This window comes from Verticillium alfalfae, genomic scaffold, assembly GCF_000150825.1.
Source record: "Verticillium alfalfae VaMs.102 supercont1.3 genomic scaffold, whole genome shotgun sequence".
In the NCBI taxonomy this organism is placed as follows: Eukaryota; Fungi; Ascomycota; class Sordariomycetes; order Glomerellales; family Plectosphaerellaceae; genus Verticillium; species Verticillium alfalfae.
The window spans coordinates 1174157-1191010 of record NW_003315036.1 but is presented as its reverse complement, the minus strand read 5'-3'; the positions used below and the strand labels follow the sequence as shown (position 1 = coordinate 1191010).

The window sequence follows — 16854 nt, the reverse complement described above, 5'->3', positions numbered from 1 at the left end:
ACGAAGATTCTTCGTCATCATCGTCATCGTCGTCGTCTCCATCGGCCGTCACCATTCTCATCGGCGTGAGCTTTGCGTCCGACCAATGATCAGGGGAGGTAATCCAGGTGGAGGCGGGACGAGTACGCCTGGCAACACACCAGGTCCCGGGATGAGAATGATGCCGACACCTGCAGCAACGAACCAAATCGGTAGGACAGTAGCATGATCGCCAGCAGTTGTGGTTGTCTGGGAATGGGTGGTCAGTCCCTCGATGGTTGCCGTAGTGGTAGCGAACGCCGTCGCCGAAGCGGAAGGCTCCGGCGCCGCCGTGATGGGGCCCGGAGTCCACATCGGGGCCGCCCTCATCCGTCGGAGCCAGGCCGTTCTCCGGGCTAACGCTGTTGGAAATGGAGTAGGTCTCGCCCTCGTGGCTCCAGGTGCCGCCCCAATAGTTGCCATTGCTCACGCACTGATCGAGAATGTTGTTGAATGCTGCCATGCAATGCTGCAGGGGCTTGGTATTGTCTTCGCGCTTCACCGTATATATGATCGCTGAACGGTGTTAGTGGTTTCTTGATTTGCCCAGCGTGAGTAGCACCAACTTACCCCAATGATTGAACGAATTGGTGAGCTTTTCTTCATCATTGACTCTCCAATTCCCCGCGCAGATATTTTCTAGGTCCGACTGCAAACCCACTGCCTTGGCGATCTGCTCGCCCGATGGTTCACTGTGTTGGCGTTCTTGGTCCCGCAGACAATCCGCAGCGTGGCCGGTGCTCGCTAGCGCAAGAAGCGACACGGCCAGTCGATACATTGGATCGATCGCACTCAAATCTTCGACAGGAGTATAATGCAAAGAACTTTGGAAGATGTATCGTCCGATTCAGGCAGAAGACAAGACTTGCAAGAGAGGGCGAGTTGTACTTTGAGGGCGATGATGCTAGGTAATGAATTCGAGGTCGAACAGCCTTCACCCGTTGGCTTTATAGCGAGGGCGACTCGACGTTCGTCATGACGGGTAGGGCTGAAGCGGCCACGTCTGGCATCGTAAGGCTATGATCACGTTCTGTATCAGGCACGGCAATTTCAGACCCGAAGCTGTTCAGCTCTTCTCGAATTATTTTGGGGGCCGCCTTGGGGGCGCAGCGCAAGCATGCATCAGCGAGTAGCAGCTGAAACGAATGCGCTGACTGCACCGGCCCCAAGGTAACATCGGCCTGTCAGCCCTCATATGGTATTTTCACTGCACGATCATGGTCATAATAGTAGCGACAACCATGGGAATTACATATGATGACTGGGGTCGTTACGAGCTGGGTTGCTTAACTGGCCCTTCGAACAAGCGCTGATCGGCCGGCCGGATCGGCCGCATAAATTCAGTCTATGTCGACTTCCCCTGAATCAGAATCAGGCGTTGTACACCCGCGGGATAGTTGCCTTCGGTAACATTGGAACTGCACGATTCGCGATTGGATCCACTGACGTCCTTCAACACGCACCCAGCAGGTTTCGTCCCCGATGAAGATGAGCCTCCTCACTCCCAACATTTGCTTAATCCTGCGGGAGAGTTCAGAGCCCACGAGAACGTTGAATTGGACATCGAATGCTGAGGCGTACTTGATTTTGGGGGAGAGGTCACTTCAAAAAAGCACCGCAGACCGAACGAATAACTTCGAGAGTGCCAGACTGCAGAACCCGTCTAAGGAGCTAACTGGATTGAAACATTTAACATCTGGGTCTTGATATTAGCAGCGTGTATTGCGAATCCGTCAGCGTGGATCACTGCCAATAACATGATCTCTACTAGCCATGAAAACTAACAGAAGGATACAGCCGTTCTTCAAGGCAGATCAACAGCCTATCCTTAGGAGCGGTACCGGACGTCATGTAGCGCTGATACTTGATACGACTTATCATGAAGCATTTAAGTCGCACTGGCGGTTCGCTCCAACAAAAAGATGAATCTTCTCACACGTGCGGTAATAGCATCACTTCATACATGCCGTGTATCTAGTATGTAAATTACTCGAGCTCTCCAGCTTTCTGGTTTTCTCGCTAGAGGAGCTCATCCAAACCCCAGACATATACAAGCCTCACAAAAAGCAGTTTATGAGCCTCCTTGATTCATGATGCAACCGAACCCTTTTCTCGCATCAGTCGCTCCGTTTCACAGGGCAATAATGAGCCAAGAGCTATGTCGATCAGCGAGAAAGCGCTGGCATAAATTGAGCGTACAGTCCGCGTTGATGTTCTGCACCTTCTTTGGCGTTCCTACGGTACTTGGTGACTTGTGCTCCAAAGTTGTGCAAGGGAGAGATAAATAGTTTGCAAGGTGGTTTCCCCATCTGAGGTCGATTGAGATCTCGAGTTCATTGCCGAGCATGATTTCACTACATGTTCTGATATTGTTTTGCACTCATCTCAAAGTACCCGCAACCTGGCTGGTTTGACTGTAGTTGTATCCCATGTAGGATGCTCAGAGACTTTTGGGACATTCGATTCGCTTTCCGTTCTCGAACCGCACGTTCAGCTCATGCGTTTTACCAGTTAACGCTTCACGCGTGTTGTATAAAACCATCTTATGAAGCAATGGGTCTGTCCTTGGTGTCAGGTGAAACGCATTCTAAGTGTAACCGCATCTCCACATCGCCATGTACTTACCCGAAATCGCTTGAGAGCTCAGCGTCTCCTGCCGTGGTTGATCGGGCGGGATGGTCAAGAGAAGCTCTTTGGCATAGGCCGCCGCTGTCATGGCTGCAAAGCCTTGCCACTCCTTGCTCTTGTGCGAGTCGGCGTAGTCGCTGATGCCTTTGATCACCAGGCATGGGAAGTGGTTCATCAAGCCGGCTGCTTCCATCTCAAAGCAAAGGACGCCATTTTCGGCTGACAATCGATCGCGAACCCGCACGTCTTCCATTAGCCGGTTCGCGCTCGCGATCAACCCATAGTGAATTGCAGGATCATCCTGATACTCGCCGCGCTCCGCCCTGCTCACTAGAAGTGCTGGATCGCTGCCACACACAGCCCCGCAGTCCTGACGTGCATTTGCGTGCAGGATATCAGACTTATAGAGGCGGTCACTCTCTGGTGGTGGGCGTGAAAACTCGAGCTTCAGCCGCGGCCACTTCTGCAGCGCTTCTTCGACCTTAGCGTTCAGCTGATGCCCTTTTCTTATATGCTTACTCTTCAGCGCGGCGACGGCCGTCCGGAGTGCCATTGGGGGTTGATTCAGGAAGTCCATGTATTGGAACGAGGCATTCCCTGTTTGGAGGGCCTTGCCATAGTCGTATTGAAGCACGCCGCCTCTTCCCCCGGAGCGACTACTGACGACGACATCACCAAGCCGTATATCCTGCTTCAGGCTGGGCGCTCCGCTGCCGATGCCTACTAGAAAGCCAAGACGCACATTCGGGAAAGTTCGTAGCATGTCTCGAGCCACTGCAGCTGCTGAGGCAGCCCCGTACTCGCCATCTGGCAGTATGGCGATGACAACATTGTGATGGCCAATCCGGCCCAGAGTATAGTTGTTATTGTCATTCTGAGGGCGGGTGCGGATGTCATGGTGCTCTTCGTCGAGCAGGGCTTGGGCGGCGACGGACTCAGTGGAGAGGGCGGAGATCCAGCCGATGGTATACTGTTGCCGGTCTGCCATTGGTGGTGAACGTGGTCGCCAGTTTCTGGAAACAGAACGTTCTTCAGACAATTGACGAATCGTATTATGTCGAGGAGGAAGGCAAAGCGAAGCAATTAAACCGGCCGGCCTCGACGAGCGGAGCATGCCAGCAGATATATGATCAGGCTCCAGTCAGCCGACCCATGGCTTGTGGCCGGCGGCTATGAGATGATGTCGGCGCTTGCGTGCAGGTCCTCGTTGGCAGTCGTTGCCGCACGTGATCCGGCCACGGACAATGGAGAGGCACTTGCATGTCCGTAATCTCAGATCTCAAACGTCAAAACCTTCAGTTAATTTGGCATCTCCTGGTGATCGCCGGCAGAAGAATCCAACGGCGAACTGGGTCATGTCTTCATGGAAGGGTTTGCAGAATCATTGAGGTGGTGATCCGACCCAGCAAGTCGGCCGATGTCGAATCAATGATAAACCGTTGGCGATGTTGTACCAAGGAGTGCTTCCTCATTTGTGTTCATCTGACGTTGGGCTGCTAAGCAGACCGCAACTTGAACACGACAGGCGCTGTTTGCTGAAGACGTCTAATCGCAAGGAAGAATGTCAGCCCACCAAACCTGGTCCATCAAACTTGCCATCAATGCAACACAATGACTCGGGACACTGTCGTCCAGCCAAGTACTGCGGTCTAGGGCAGCCACTGAAGCCTGTAAAAAAGCTGTGCTGAGTGTGCTGAAGAGGCCAGTACGGAGCGATCCCCGTCGAGCCAAGCCGGGTCGCCAACCTCTGATGATCCCACAAACCTGCAAGAGGCCTGAAGAAGCCCCAGTGCGCAGGCCCGTAGCCCCAGAATGCAGTGGATGCTCGTCAAATTATTCGGTGCTTCCATCTTTCTTCTCCACGCCCGTCCTTCTTTTCTGTCTCTCTTCCCCCGCAAGCCCCCTTCGTCATGAGCTGTACCCGTCTTGAGCCCCCCGCCCTTAGCTCCCCCGGCAGACAGATTGGCTCGTCTCGACGCCCGGTTGAGGCGAGGGTTTGCGCGATCAAGAGAGCTTCTCCGCATCTGCCTCTGCCGGTCATGCAGTAGTCTCGCCCCTCCCCACAAGCGCCACCCGATGAAGTCAATTGAGCGCAAGCCCCGATCGCCCCGGTGTGCCCGGGATTCCCTCCCCCCTTCCCCCTTCCCCCTTCCATGATTCCCGTGTGGACGTCATGACGGAGTGACATGGCATGGCCCGGTAGGCTGGCGCATGCCCCGCGTGCGTTAATTAGGCTTTCCCCGCTGGGCCCGGCGTGCCCTTGGCTGCGAGGCCTGCTGTTGGATGGTGTCCTGGCTGACGTCTCCATTGGAAGGCAGCGATCGGCATGGCCGTGGAGACTTTTCTTCCAACTTGTTTTCGGGATCGCTGGGGGAGTCGGTGAAAATAAGGTATAAATGGCAGTGATCACGATGGCCTCAAAGGACAGGGTGCTGGCGTGAGTCTTGAGCTATTGGCGTCTGTAACCCTGGCAGTCGGCATCACATCTTCGTCATGGCGGCACTCAAGATTACTTCGGCCGTGACGGCCATCACATCCCTCGCAGCTTTGGCGACTCCTGCCTTCGCACAAGACTTATCGGCCGAGTATCCAACGCTGACGGCCGACATCCTCGAGGGTCTGGGCAACAGCTCCCTATTCACACGCTGGCGCCCTCGTTCGCATTACATGTCACCTCACTCATGGATGAATGATCCGTGCGGTCCTCTCTACGACCCGACCACAGAGACTTACCACCTACACTACCAGTATCACCCTAACCACGTCAACTGGGGCAACATCTCCTGGGGACACGCCGTCTCCAAGGACCTTTTCCACTGGACCGATGTCCGCGACTGGGCCAATGACTCGGCCGTGAGCCTGGCCTCGGGCAAGTACCCCTCTGGCCCTCTGTCACAGTTCACCGGCACCTCTCAGCCGGTCAACTTGCAGGGTGAGCAGGATGGAACTATTCTCACCTTTGCTACTGGCATCCAGTTCCTCCCGACCAACTGGAAGATTCCCTACACCAACGGCACGGAGGTCCAGGCCCTTTACACGTCCTCCGACGGCGGCCTCACCTGGGAGGAGGTTGGCACTGTGCTTGATGGCCCGCCGGATGGCTGGAACGTCACCGGCTGGCGTGATCCCAGCTTCTTCCCGTCAACCCTCCTCGACGAGCTGCTCTCGGTTGACGAGCCGCATTATTACATGGTTCTTGGCTCTGGTCTCAAAGGTGGTGATGTTCCCTTCCCGCTTCCCGGTGCCGAGCGCCCAGGATTCCTCGGACCTCGTATCCCACTGTATGCGGCGCCAGCGTCGAACCTCGAGGCATGGGAGTTCCTCGGTGCCCTTTGGGAGCCGGCCGCCAATAGCTCACTCGGTATCCCTGATGTCACGGGCTCCTACGGCTACAACTTCGAGGTCAGCAGCCTGTTCGAGCTCGACACGCCTTCGGGTGGCAAGGCGTGGTTCTTCGGAGCGGGAGCCGAGGGCGGCAACACGACGACGCACTGGCGCGAGCAGTGGGCGTTGTGGAACCGCGGCGAGGTGTCGGCGCGGGAGAATGGTTCAGTCGCATTTGCGCCCAACTCGGGCGGCGCGCTGGACTGGGGCATGGCCTACGCACAGGCAACATGGAACGACACCAAGGAGAACCGTCGCGTCATGTGGGGTTGGGCCATCGAAGAGGTCAACGACGCGTACGTCTTCAACACGACGAAGCAGCTGGGCTACAACGGCGTCATGACGCTGCCGACTGAGCTGTTTGTCAAGGAGACCAAGAACGTCCTGAACTGCGATGTCCAGCCCGACGGCAACCTCTGTGTCAAGCAAAAGGATGGCAGGTTCACAGCGGAGACGCTCGGCCTCCGACCTCTTCCCGACGTCCTCGACTTGATGCGCAACGGCAGCGAGGCCCACGACTTTGAGGTAGGCGAGCTTCACAGCACCCACCACCGCGCGGTGACCCATGCCGGATCATCGTATGAGCTTAAGGCGACGCTCAGCAACTTCAATGGCACGGCAGGTATTCTGGTTGCCCAGAGCCCGGATCATGCCGAGTACACCGTCATTTACCTCGACCCCGAGACCAAGCAGATTGGCATCAACCGCGACCATAGCAGTCTTTTGCCTCACTTCGGGAACCGCACATTTGTAGGCCACTTTGAGGCGTATGAGTTCAGGGAGACTGGTAGCAACAAAACGACGACCGAAGACGTCAACTTCCACGTTGTTGTTGATGGCTCGCTCCTCGAGGTCTGGATCAACGAGCGGTTTGCCATGACGGCACGCATGTACCCCTCGCGTAGCGACAGTACTGGCATCAGCTTCTTCGCGGGAAGCTGGGAGAACAAGGAGGCTGGTGGTGGATGCAAGCACTCGGCAGAGGAGGATGAAAATGAGAGCGCAGATGTTGTACAGGCTTCGTGGAGCAACGTTCAGGTATGGAAGGGACTTTCGAATGCCTGGCCCGACAGGCCGTCCGATTCGAGCGTGCAGCTTGTGTGGGACTCCCCTGAGGACACCAACAACTACACATGGTGGGCGGGGTACTAGCGGGAGTCAGAGAGTCAGCGGCGTTCGAATTCAGCTGTCACATACTTGGATCAAGGCAGAATATGTGCTTTGCATGCTGGTGTAGTGCAGATGGCAGCTGTGATGATGCTGTTCCGGAGCGGTCCTCCGGCGGAAATCGATAGTGTCGTGGGGAGCAGATCGCATCAGTGGTGATCGTCTTCTCAATTCTCCACCGAAATCTGTCTCATCCACACATGTCGCTGACATTCTGGATGGATGCTGTCGATACCGTCGTCAACAAGATACAGCCAAGCCAGATCCATTCCATCGAAACGGCCGATGGGAATCGATACAGCCGCGTAATCCCAGAGTCGATCACAGACTGCTGTTTGTGTGCTGGTGGCAGGTGCGTGATGGGGTAGCTCTTGGCTCCCTTGCCGCTCCGCGTCCCAGGGAAGCTGTGTCCTGGGTCCTACAGCCAATGAAGTGCGCCTGACGTCATGAGGAATTTCCCAATGCGGCGACCACTTTTTGACGTAGGGGGCGCCTGCCTTCTGTTTGACAGGCAGGTACGACGTGTAGATTTCTTTTGAGATACCTACTTCATATGTTCCCCGTCTCGTCGCCTCTGTCTGCCTGCCAGCCATTGCCATCACACTGATTCAGCACTCACGACGAGAGGCCCTTGACGCCATGTTCAAAGGCCACGAACGTCAGCGCGAGGCCGGCGTTTTGCCTGAGCAGCAGGCTCTGAACTCACAGCCTGCCAGTGAGCAGAATGCCACCATTTCCAGTTGTGAGGATCCAGCTCTCGCGCCAGGAGGAGAATCTGTTCGGGTCCTGAATCAGGATCCCGCGATGGAACCAAGTATGGACGATGCGACTCGTACCGGAACGGGCGACCAGTCGTCTTTAGGCACACGCCGTCCCCAGCAGCCTCGCGCCATGATTTCCGACGATGGGCCTGAGCATGTTGATGCCCACGCCAACGATGCTCCCACCGTGAGCCACGAACTTGCAGACCAAGCCGCCAACAGACCCCTTGAAGAGAAAGGATACGCCGAGATCAATCATGGAGAGGTCGAAGTGAAGAATCTTGGCTGGAACACGGAAAACACAAACAACGTCCCTAGTCCTCTAGTCGGTGGCCTGTCAAATGAAGAGCTCTGGGTTCTGGTCCGCCGCTTTGACAAACAGCTGTTTCACGTCAAGGCTATCCCAGAGGCACCGTTGGCTGAGTTGGATCTGAATATTGCCGACGAGGAGGAATTTTCTCCCGATAAGTTGCGCTCTCACATTGAACGACTGTACATGACGGTACTCGTTGGCCTTTTTGCTTTCTGGAAACAGATCGTTCGCCTGCGATCGTGGCGCGAGTACCGGCGCACATCTGCCTTCCTGGTCGTCTACGTTGTCGCCTGGCTCTTCAATATCCTTCTTCCAACAGTCCTTATCTTCCTGGGTACTCTAATTCTTTACACACCAGCGAGGAGCTTCTGCTTCCCACCGGCACCTCCATCCCTCATCGACAGTTCTACTGGTGGCGTCAAGACGCCGTCGGCAGGCCTACTCGCCTCCGACGACTCCGTCACCGGTGCCCCTCAGCAGTTCCAAGGCGAGGCGGTTGAGAAAGAAGCTCACAGCTTCGTCACTAGCATCTCCTCGCTCGTCGTTTCCACGGCAGCGGGGAAGCAACCTCAAGGCGATCCTCCCCAAAACTCCTCCATGGACGCGAACCTCGAAGCTGCCCCGGACCCGGCTGACGTTGCTGAAGATATCGTTGACGCCAAGGATAAGACAGGCGGCGAAAAGCCGGGCACTCACGACAAGACGAAGAAACCTGTAACCCGCAACGTCTGGGACAAGGCGAGACCTGTGATGCATGGTATTGCCGATGTAAGTGTCTTGCTAAACCACCATCACCATTTAGCCTGATTGGGTTTTTAGTTCGTCGATACATACGAGAGATTCGGCAACGCGCTTAGTCCTACAGCGCCATTCCACACACACAGGCCGCGTCTGATTCTCGCCAGCGTCTTGTTGCCCCTTTTCTTTGCCTCTTTGCTCGTGACTCCTCACATGGCGGCGAAGGGCTTCGGCTTTATCGTTGGCTTCAGCTTCTTCGGGGACCCGGTCATCCAGCGTGGCATTGCTTTTGTCGAAAGAAAGGTGCCAGATTGGCAGAAGTACATTGAATTGCGCAACACACTTCTCAAGGGCATCCCCACGAACGCTCAGCTTACCATCACCCTCCTCCGTATCGGTGAACGCAACAAGGCACCCCTACCCCCTCCGCCGCATTCCGACCAAGCTCCCGCCGATCAGCCGCACGAGACTGCCGGCGAAGGTCTCGAACATTTAGGTCGGTCATCATGACAGCGTATGAACCCATCAGTCCTAACATTGCTCCAAGGCGTAGACCAAGAAGAGATCGACGAAGCCGTGCAGCCCGACGAGGAGCTCCTTGCGCCTGCCGAGTCAGAGACGCCCGAAAAGAAGCAAAAGAAAGGGCACCGCATCGTCAACTTCATCAAGTCAACAGCCAAGGGCGGCATCAACACAACCCTCACTGCTAATAAGGTCAAGGCAAAAGTTGGCAGTCACCACGCCAAGGACAGGCTCGGCGTCGTAAAAAAGGTTGATCAGCCTGATCCGGCCAAAGGACCCGTGCGCTTCCCAGCACGCTATGGTGGAAAGCGCGGTCACGCATACATCACAGCTACGGCAACGACGCCTGCTCTGAGCTGGACGTCAGAGAAGGAAGATGCGCATCCGAAGTGGAGCGTGACAGTCGGAGAGATTGCGGTACGTCCTTGTTTAGCCGTCTTGTTCAACGTGCGTACAAGATGCTGACGTGGAATCCCGTACAGGAAATTCAGAAGCTTGGCGGTCTGGGCTGGAAGTCTAAGATTGTGGTTGGATGGGCGACCAACCGTGAAGTTGCAGACTCACTTCTCATTAAGGATGACATTGGCAACGAGTATCATCTTACTGCCATTGAGACCAGAGATGAACTATTTAATAGGCTTGTTGCTATGGGATCGCAGATGTGGGAGGCTTGGTAATGGCAAAGACCGCAGACGAAGTGGTGCCAGGACATGGACACAGGTAACGAGCAACATATATCCGCGCGAGCGATGTGATATTTTTGGTTTCATTGATTTTGTAAACGTTTCTAAAGCAATCATCAGACCGAGCTCCAGTATTCTCTGTTGAACACGTCCTTCCCGCTTGTGTCGACCAGGCTGTCGATGATCCGGGCCCCACCTCGAGCTGGTTCTAGTTTTGGCCCACGGTGTGTCATATTCTGCTGGTACCCGGCCTTGTGCACAAGTCACCGTTCGGCCGAAACTCCATCCTTTCCCGCGGCGCGAGCCGCCCGGATTAGCCTTGTTTTTTTTTTTCCATTGGGCCGATCTGATTTCCTAATTAAGGGGGAAATGGACTGGGAAAAGAACAGACCAGATCGTCTCGCCGTTAAATATCCCTAGCATCAGATTGATAAACATTGTACCACAAAAGAGGGGTTGCCCGGAAGATGTGAACTTGACTTAGCTTCATGACAACCTCTGGGCCTCATGTTACCCTACACAGATCGCTACATGAGACAAAAGGTCCGACGAAATATAGGGATGAGCATCGCGGTATAGGGTAACTACCGGTGGAGTGCTTGCATGGTGTGCTTGGAGGACTTTAGCCGGAGTCCGGGGTATGGATCGATTGGTCTGGCAGAATCCGGGTCGCATCGCGTTTGTCAGTGCATGCCGACACATGCATGGGCGATCACCATGCTACTTGCTGTTTTCCCCTTGCCGTCGGCACTGATGGCACTTGGTTTACAATCGCGTGACAGGGCACGGGACGGGGCACTAAGCTTGTTTTTGAAGTGTTGGAAAACAGCCTATATTGCTTCTCCGCGAATATGGGGTAGTTCGGGGTACTAGCTCCTCTGAGGGTGTACTAAGCCGAGGGCTGTGGAAGTTCTACGTGAGTCGCGACACATGGGACTCGGGTGTATAAAAGGGCAAACAAGACTTCATCACCACGTTGTTGGAAACACTCAAGCATAGTATTACGCTAGATCTATAGCACACACTGCTTGCTTTCAACCATGGTCACGTTTAAGTCTCTTCTTCTTGCCGCTTCGGCCTTGACCGCCGTACTTGGCCGTCCTTTCGACAACTTCGACGGACCTGATGTCAACATCACGGACGCTGGCGAGCTCCTTGAGAGACGCCAGGTGACGGCCAATTCGGAGGGCACCCACAACGGTTACTTCTACTCCTGGTGGAGTGATGGCGGCGGCCAAGTGACGTACACTATGGGCGCGGGAAGCCGATACTCGGTGACGTGGAAGGACACAGGCAACTTTGTCGGCGGCAAGGGTTGGAACCCCGGCACAGGCCGGTACGCAGTCAAACCACTCACCCTCCTCCAGACCACGACGCTGTGACTGACCTGCTCTGCCAGCACCATCAACTATGGAGGTTCGTTCAGCCCGCAAGGCAACGGCTACCTCGCCGTCTACGGCTGGACCCGCAACCCCCTGATCGAGTACTACGTCGTCGAGTCTTACGGCACGTACAACCCCGGCAGCGGCGGCCAGCTTAAGGGCACCGTCACGACCGACGGCGGCACCTACAACGTCTACGTCTCGACGCGCACCAACCAACCCTCCATCGACGGCACGCGGACCTTCCAGCAGTACTGGTCCGTACGCACCTCCAAGCGCGTCGGCGGCGCCGTCACTATGCAGAACCACTTCAACGCGTGGGCGCAGTTCGGCATGAACCTCGGCTCGCACTACTACCAGATTGTCGCAACGGAGGGGTACCAAAGCAGCGGCTCTTCGGACATTTACGTGCAGACGCAGTGTAAGTCACCGTGGGATTCGGGACGGTGACATGACCGAGACCGGATTTGCTAATATTGGGAACAATTAGAACGGCGATTTATGGGACCGAAAACTGGGTGCTGGAAAGGGTGTGTAGACGTAAAGAGAGGAGCGTCTGGCTTGGTGTACTTTGACACTGCGTACACCCACCGGCGGCTCTTGGATATCTGCACGTTGCGCTCAATGACGAACCCACCAAAAAACACAGTGCCTTGACGAGCTTCCATTTTGATACGTGACGTTCGCCCCACCTGTGGCCGAAGTTCTTTTTTCTGTGCTGCTGGTTGACGCACCCTTCAATCATCTGGGTGGGAAACGTACAAGCTTCGCTTTCATCCGATGCGAAAGAGGGGACAGTCCATGTGTTCTGACCCTACTCTGGCCGTTGAATCTGATTAAACTGGCTAGATGCAAAGCGTTACGTGGTTTCGGGCTCTCTATGAAACGTACGTCAGGTATGCTGGACGAAGTGCGTCGCGTCGCCGATGTGTAGCTGTGCATCGCTGTGCCGGCAGCCTGCAGGGTTCAGCGCGCGTACGAGATGGACTGCTCGACGATAAGATGCCAAACTAGATCTGCAAAAGGATACGATTAGCCTTCTTGCGCATCAGAGCGCAGCTATCATGAGGTGCATCGAGGTGCATGACAAGGTCCGCCCCCTGTTTGTGAAGAGAGCGAGCGCTTATATGCAGTATTAGGGGATTGATTTCGGCGATACCTAGATATTCAGTTGTGAAGGTCTACAAATCTTTGTTCCGGGGCATGATCGTTGTCGCCAGCTTCGGAGCTTGTTTGTTGGAACTGACATCGACCGATCATCGTCATTCGAGCGGCCAGACTCCGAAACCCATGGCAAAAACAGGGTAACGGACATTACACAGCCTCGATCGAGGCCCCAGGAACCGCAGTCGGCGGACTTTTTCCGGGTCGCGTGTCGAATGGCTTTTGCTTGGCACGCGAGCGGAAGCCAAGTTTGACAGCTCGACCTGCGGCAAGGAGCTGCATCTCCGGATTCACGTGATGCACTGCTTGGGGTTGACGTCATGACGGCGGCGCATGCACGCGACAAGCTGCCAGGCCCAAATCACTACTATTTGACGGTGTGTCTGGGCATTGGTCTCCCTCTGCGGACAGGACCTGACTAGAGCAGCAGACAGACAAGATCGAGCTGCAACTGCACAAGACACGCACTCTCCATCGAATCGACGACGAAATGAGCGTGGCACTTCGTCGCGTCTGCTGCAGATGGCCTGACATCCGATCTACGACGTCCCTGACAGCCACTTGCCGACGGTCGCTGCCGTTGGTAGGATCAGCAACATCCTTCCGCCCAGCTGTTCCGGTTTCCCGGGACGCACGATACCAAGACAATGGCCGCGCGTTCTCTGTCTGCCGCGCCCTGCAGGCCCAGGGCATCGAACCAGACCCAGCCGCCAAGGCCAAGGACTTGAGCCACAAGGCTGTTCACGAGGAGGAACAGGAGTTTAGCGAAGAGTTCGCCCGACGAAAACAGGCTCATCGCCCGTGGCACAGGGCTGGCAGCGAAGCGGAGCCGCCGAGCTCGTCGCCTGACCCAACGCACGGCGACAAGACTCGAGGTGAGCCAACAGGGAGGAGCTCGGTGATCATGCTTCACGAAATACTGACTCCTTCCAGGGCGACTGCTCACTACGCCGACGCGGCTCCTGAAGCTCATCCTGCCCCTCCCTCTGCACGCCGACAAGGCAGACCGAACCCTCAATGACGAAGACAAATCCGAGGCTGCCCTCGCGAGGGAGGAGCACGAGGAGATCCAGCCGCTCGCCCTGCTCATACACCCACACCAGCCGCTCTCGTACATTGAGCGTCTTCTGCAGGCTGAAGTCCCTCCCATCATCGACGGCAACGTGCAGCGTCCTCCCGCCATTTCGTTCCGCGCTGAAGCAGACCTCGGCGAGGACGAGAGCACGACGAAGAAGCCGTCGAAGAAGACGAAAAAGGGACAGATCAACGCGACGAAGAAGCCAGAAAAAGGCAACGTGTCGTCGTACTCGGGCCTCGGTCACGACGGGCCCGAGCGCGCGTCTTCGGAGGCGAACTGGGTCAAATGGAGCAGCAGCACAGAGATTGGCGACTTTATCCGCGACGCGGCGCGCGGGCGCGAGTTCGCCGTCGCCATTGAAGGGTACGACAAGGAGCTGCGGGTGGCGGTGCCGAGCTTCAACGACCGGACGTACTACATGCGGGTACGGCTGCGCAAGATGTCGCGGCGCGTCGAGTCGCAGGCCAAGATCAAGCAGGACTGCGACGAGCTGGCGCACAAGGCGGTGCACCGGATCGCGCAGGGCGGCTTCGCCATGCTGCTCGGTTGGTGGGGGACCGTCTACTACGTGACGTTCCACACGGACGCCGGTTGGGACCTCGTCGAGCCCGTCACGTACCTCGTGGGTCTGACGACCATCATGGGCGGCTACATGTGGTTCCTCTACGTCAGCCGGGAGCTGAGCTACAAGGCGGCGATGAAGGTCACGCTGTCGAAGCGGCAGGAGGCACTGTACGCGGCGCGCGGGTTCAACTACGAGAAGTGGGAGGGGCTCGTGGACGAGGCCAATGCGCTGCGCCGCGAGATCAAGATGGTGGCCAACGAATACGACGTCGACTGGGATGAGATGGTGGACCTGGGTGGGGAGGAGGTCAAGGAGGTGCTCGAGGAGGAGAAGGAGAAGAAGAAGAAGAAGAAGAACAGCGGCAAGAAAGAAGACGAGGAGGAAGACGAGGATGACGACGAAGACGATGCTGAGCGCCAGCCGAAGCGGTCTGGTGAGAAGAGCGGCACCAACGGCAAGGAAAAGCAAGGCGAGCGGGACTGATCCCGTTGCTGTGCTGCCGCTCGTCGTTCCTTTTCCCTGTCTTGGAACAGGCGAGACAGGTGCACGGCATCTGGCGCACCGCTTTCGCGTAGTGGGCTCGCAAGAGGCGGTTGGGCTGTACGAGTAGGGGACCAAAGCATTGTGATCCTTCCTGGTTTGAGCGCGGCGTCGGCATTTGATCACATGGACACGTAGACGCATACATAGGTGCTGTTTTATTGCGCATGATGTTTTACATGATGTTATTCGGCTCTTGGTGACTCGACTCAACTCGAAGATGAGAAGTGATCTGCCAGTAACCAAGTTGGACTGTGGGCTGTTTGGTAGGTATGGTCTTGTCTCAATGCTGCAAATCGTAGAGTGATAAATGTCAAGAGTGGCGGTTATCATGATGCGACGAGTAAAGCTCAGGGAGACCCTTTCCTTAGGCGCCTAGCTTCCAGCCTGGGTCTGTGCCAAAGAGGTAGGAGCCACCCACGTTGAAGGCGGGGTTCACTGAAGCAGACACGGAAGCAGACACCAACAGCACAGCACACGGCAGCACACAGCAGCACGCAGCGGGCAACCACCACCAGCAATCAGTCCACTTGCGCTCGCTTCGCGCCTGCCTGTCAGAGCCCCGTTGGGGCAAGGCAGCCAAACATTCCCATGTTGCTCACGCATGCAGCTCGACCTAGCTGCCCCCATCTTTCTCCTGCCCCTCTGCCCTCTGCCCTCTGCCCCTCTATCATCTCTCTCCTCCAACCACCATCTCCCCGTTTGTCAGAATCTCCCCATCACGAGATGGACTGATCGCCAGTGGTCCGTCTAGAGAGCTTCCTGGAATCATTCTACATGCCTCTCGGCCTTCAATGGCCTTGAGCCGAGCTGGTCTCCCCTCCGAGCATCACCCCCCTTAGTGCTATTTAGGTCTCGAAATCCTCCAAGGTCCATCCGTCCATCCCCAGTTCAAGGCGAGCTCGTTTGCTTGCTCCTTGCTGCCCACAGCTCCTCTCTCGATCTGGTCGACCCCGCCATCAGGCCCCCCTCCTCTCCATCCCCCCCTCTTCCCCCACCGAACGAGCGCCGGGTCCCGACCGAGCTCCCGCCAGCGACCGAGCGCCCGTCACCGATCTCGAACCCGAAGCCGACACCCCGACATCCCGGCACCCGCCACCACGCACCGAGCACACGCGTCAAATATACCGTCGTCAAACCCGAGCCATGGCCCCTCCAACCATGCTTCATCTGCCGGACGGCCAGAACTTTACCGTCACCCCGGTCTTCTCTGGCCTCTTCTTCAAGTCCCACGAGCGGAATACACACCACAATGCCTTTCCCATCGGATGGACCGTCGTGCTCAACACCGAAGATGACCTCGCGCCTGGCGAGACGGCCGATCCTGATGACGAAGACGAGCAAATCCGCAGGCGCCGCATTCACGCCTGGAAGAAGCCTACCTTGCAGAATGACAACCTCTTCATCTCCTCCATCTCGAACCCTTCGAGCAGCGACTTCAAGCCTGCCGCGAGTCCGACAAGGCAAATCGCCATGATGCTTTGGGTCACCCTGTACTGGTACTTCCACCAGCCCGAGCCCCAGCCGTACCTCACGACCGAGGCGTCGAAGCACACACCCGAGGGCGCGAGGCCCAAGGGCGAATGGCGCATCAATGTCAAGCGGGATGGCGTCTTTCGCGGCCGCAACCTCATCCCCAAGCTCGAGCGTATGGGCCTCATCGCCAACATGAACTCGGCCGTCGGCACGAGCATCGACGACAATGGCGACGAGTGGACCCAGATGTTTGTGTCCCGTCGCGCCTTTTGGCAGATCCCTGGCCGTCTCTTCCTCTTCACCCTCCAGCGCAACCCGGGCTCCTCGTTCCCCGGCTCCCCCGCTGGCAGCCGGCCCGGATCGCCCAACATGGCCGACTCGCGGCCGCACTCGCAGATCTTGACGCCCACACACTCGCCTTTGCCCTCCCTCAGT

General features: G+C 56.6%; 7 protein-coding genes across 7 annotated transcripts in view; 5 read left to right on the top strand and 2 right to left on the bottom strand.

The window, feature by feature from the left end:
- Positions 1 to 796, bottom strand: part of VDBG_02882 (predicted protein) — a gene marked incomplete at both ends in the record, with an annotated part of 2829 nt that extends 2033 nt beyond the window's left edge. The window contains 2 exons of the mRNA XM_003006697.1: positions 185 to 534; positions 589 to 796. Of these exons, the coding sequence (XP_003006743.1) occupies positions 185 to 534; positions 589 to 796 (558 nt within the window). The remainder of the gene's footprint in view (positions 1 to 184; positions 535 to 588) is intronic.
- Positions 797 to 2458: 1662 nt separating this feature from the next.
- Positions 2459 to 3634, bottom strand: VDBG_02881 (pfs domain-containing protein; the record flags this gene model as incomplete). The annotated part of the gene is made up of 2 exons (XM_003006696.1): positions 2459 to 2577; positions 2644 to 3634. 2 exons carry the CDS (start codon positions 3632 to 3634, stop codon positions 2459 to 2461), a joined length of 1110 nt encoding a protein of 369 aa, XP_003006742.1.
- Positions 3635 to 5139: 1505 nt separating this feature from the next.
- On the top strand, positions 5140 to 7182 carry VDBG_02880 (invertase; the record flags this gene model as incomplete). The annotated part of the gene is made up of 1 exon (XM_003006695.1): positions 5140 to 7182. One exon carries the CDS (start codon positions 5140 to 5142, stop codon positions 7180 to 7182), a length of 2043 nt encoding a protein of 680 aa, XP_003006741.1.
- Positions 7183 to 7836: 654 nt separating this feature from the next.
- VDBG_02879 (conserved hypothetical protein) lies at positions 7837 to 10208 on the top strand (the record flags this gene model as incomplete). Its single annotated transcript, XM_003006694.1, has 4 exons — positions 7837 to 9039; positions 9091 to 9406; positions 9563 to 9948; positions 10014 to 10208. 4 exons carry the CDS (start codon positions 7837 to 7839, stop codon positions 10206 to 10208), a joined length of 2100 nt encoding a protein of 699 aa, XP_003006740.1.
- A 1046-nt stretch (positions 10209 to 11254) lies between these two features.
- On the top strand, positions 11255 to 12046 carry VDBG_02878 (endo-1,4-beta-xylanase; the record flags this gene model as incomplete). The annotated part of the gene is made up of 2 exons (XM_003006693.1): positions 11255 to 11550; positions 11614 to 12046. The coding sequence occupies 2 exons, from the start codon at positions 11255 to 11257 to the stop codon at positions 12044 to 12046; spliced, it is 729 nt and encodes a 242-aa protein (XP_003006739.1).
- Positions 12047 to 13250: 1204 nt separating this feature from the next.
- VDBG_02877 (conserved hypothetical protein) lies at positions 13251 to 14886 on the top strand (the record flags this gene model as incomplete). Its single annotated transcript, XM_003006692.1, has 2 exons — positions 13251 to 13635; positions 13694 to 14886. The coding sequence occupies 2 exons, from the start codon at positions 13251 to 13253 to the stop codon at positions 14884 to 14886; spliced, it is 1578 nt and encodes a 525-aa protein (XP_003006738.1).
- Positions 14887 to 16089: 1203 nt separating this feature from the next.
- VDBG_02876 (aerobactin siderophore biosynthesis protein iucB) overlaps positions 16090 to 16854 on the top strand; it is a gene marked incomplete at both ends in the record, with an annotated part of 1696 nt that continues 931 nt past the window's right edge. The window contains one exon of the mRNA XM_003006691.1: positions 16090 to 16852. Coding sequence (XP_003006737.1) covers positions 16090 to 16852 — 763 coding nt within the window. The remainder of the gene's footprint in view (positions 16853 to 16854) is intronic.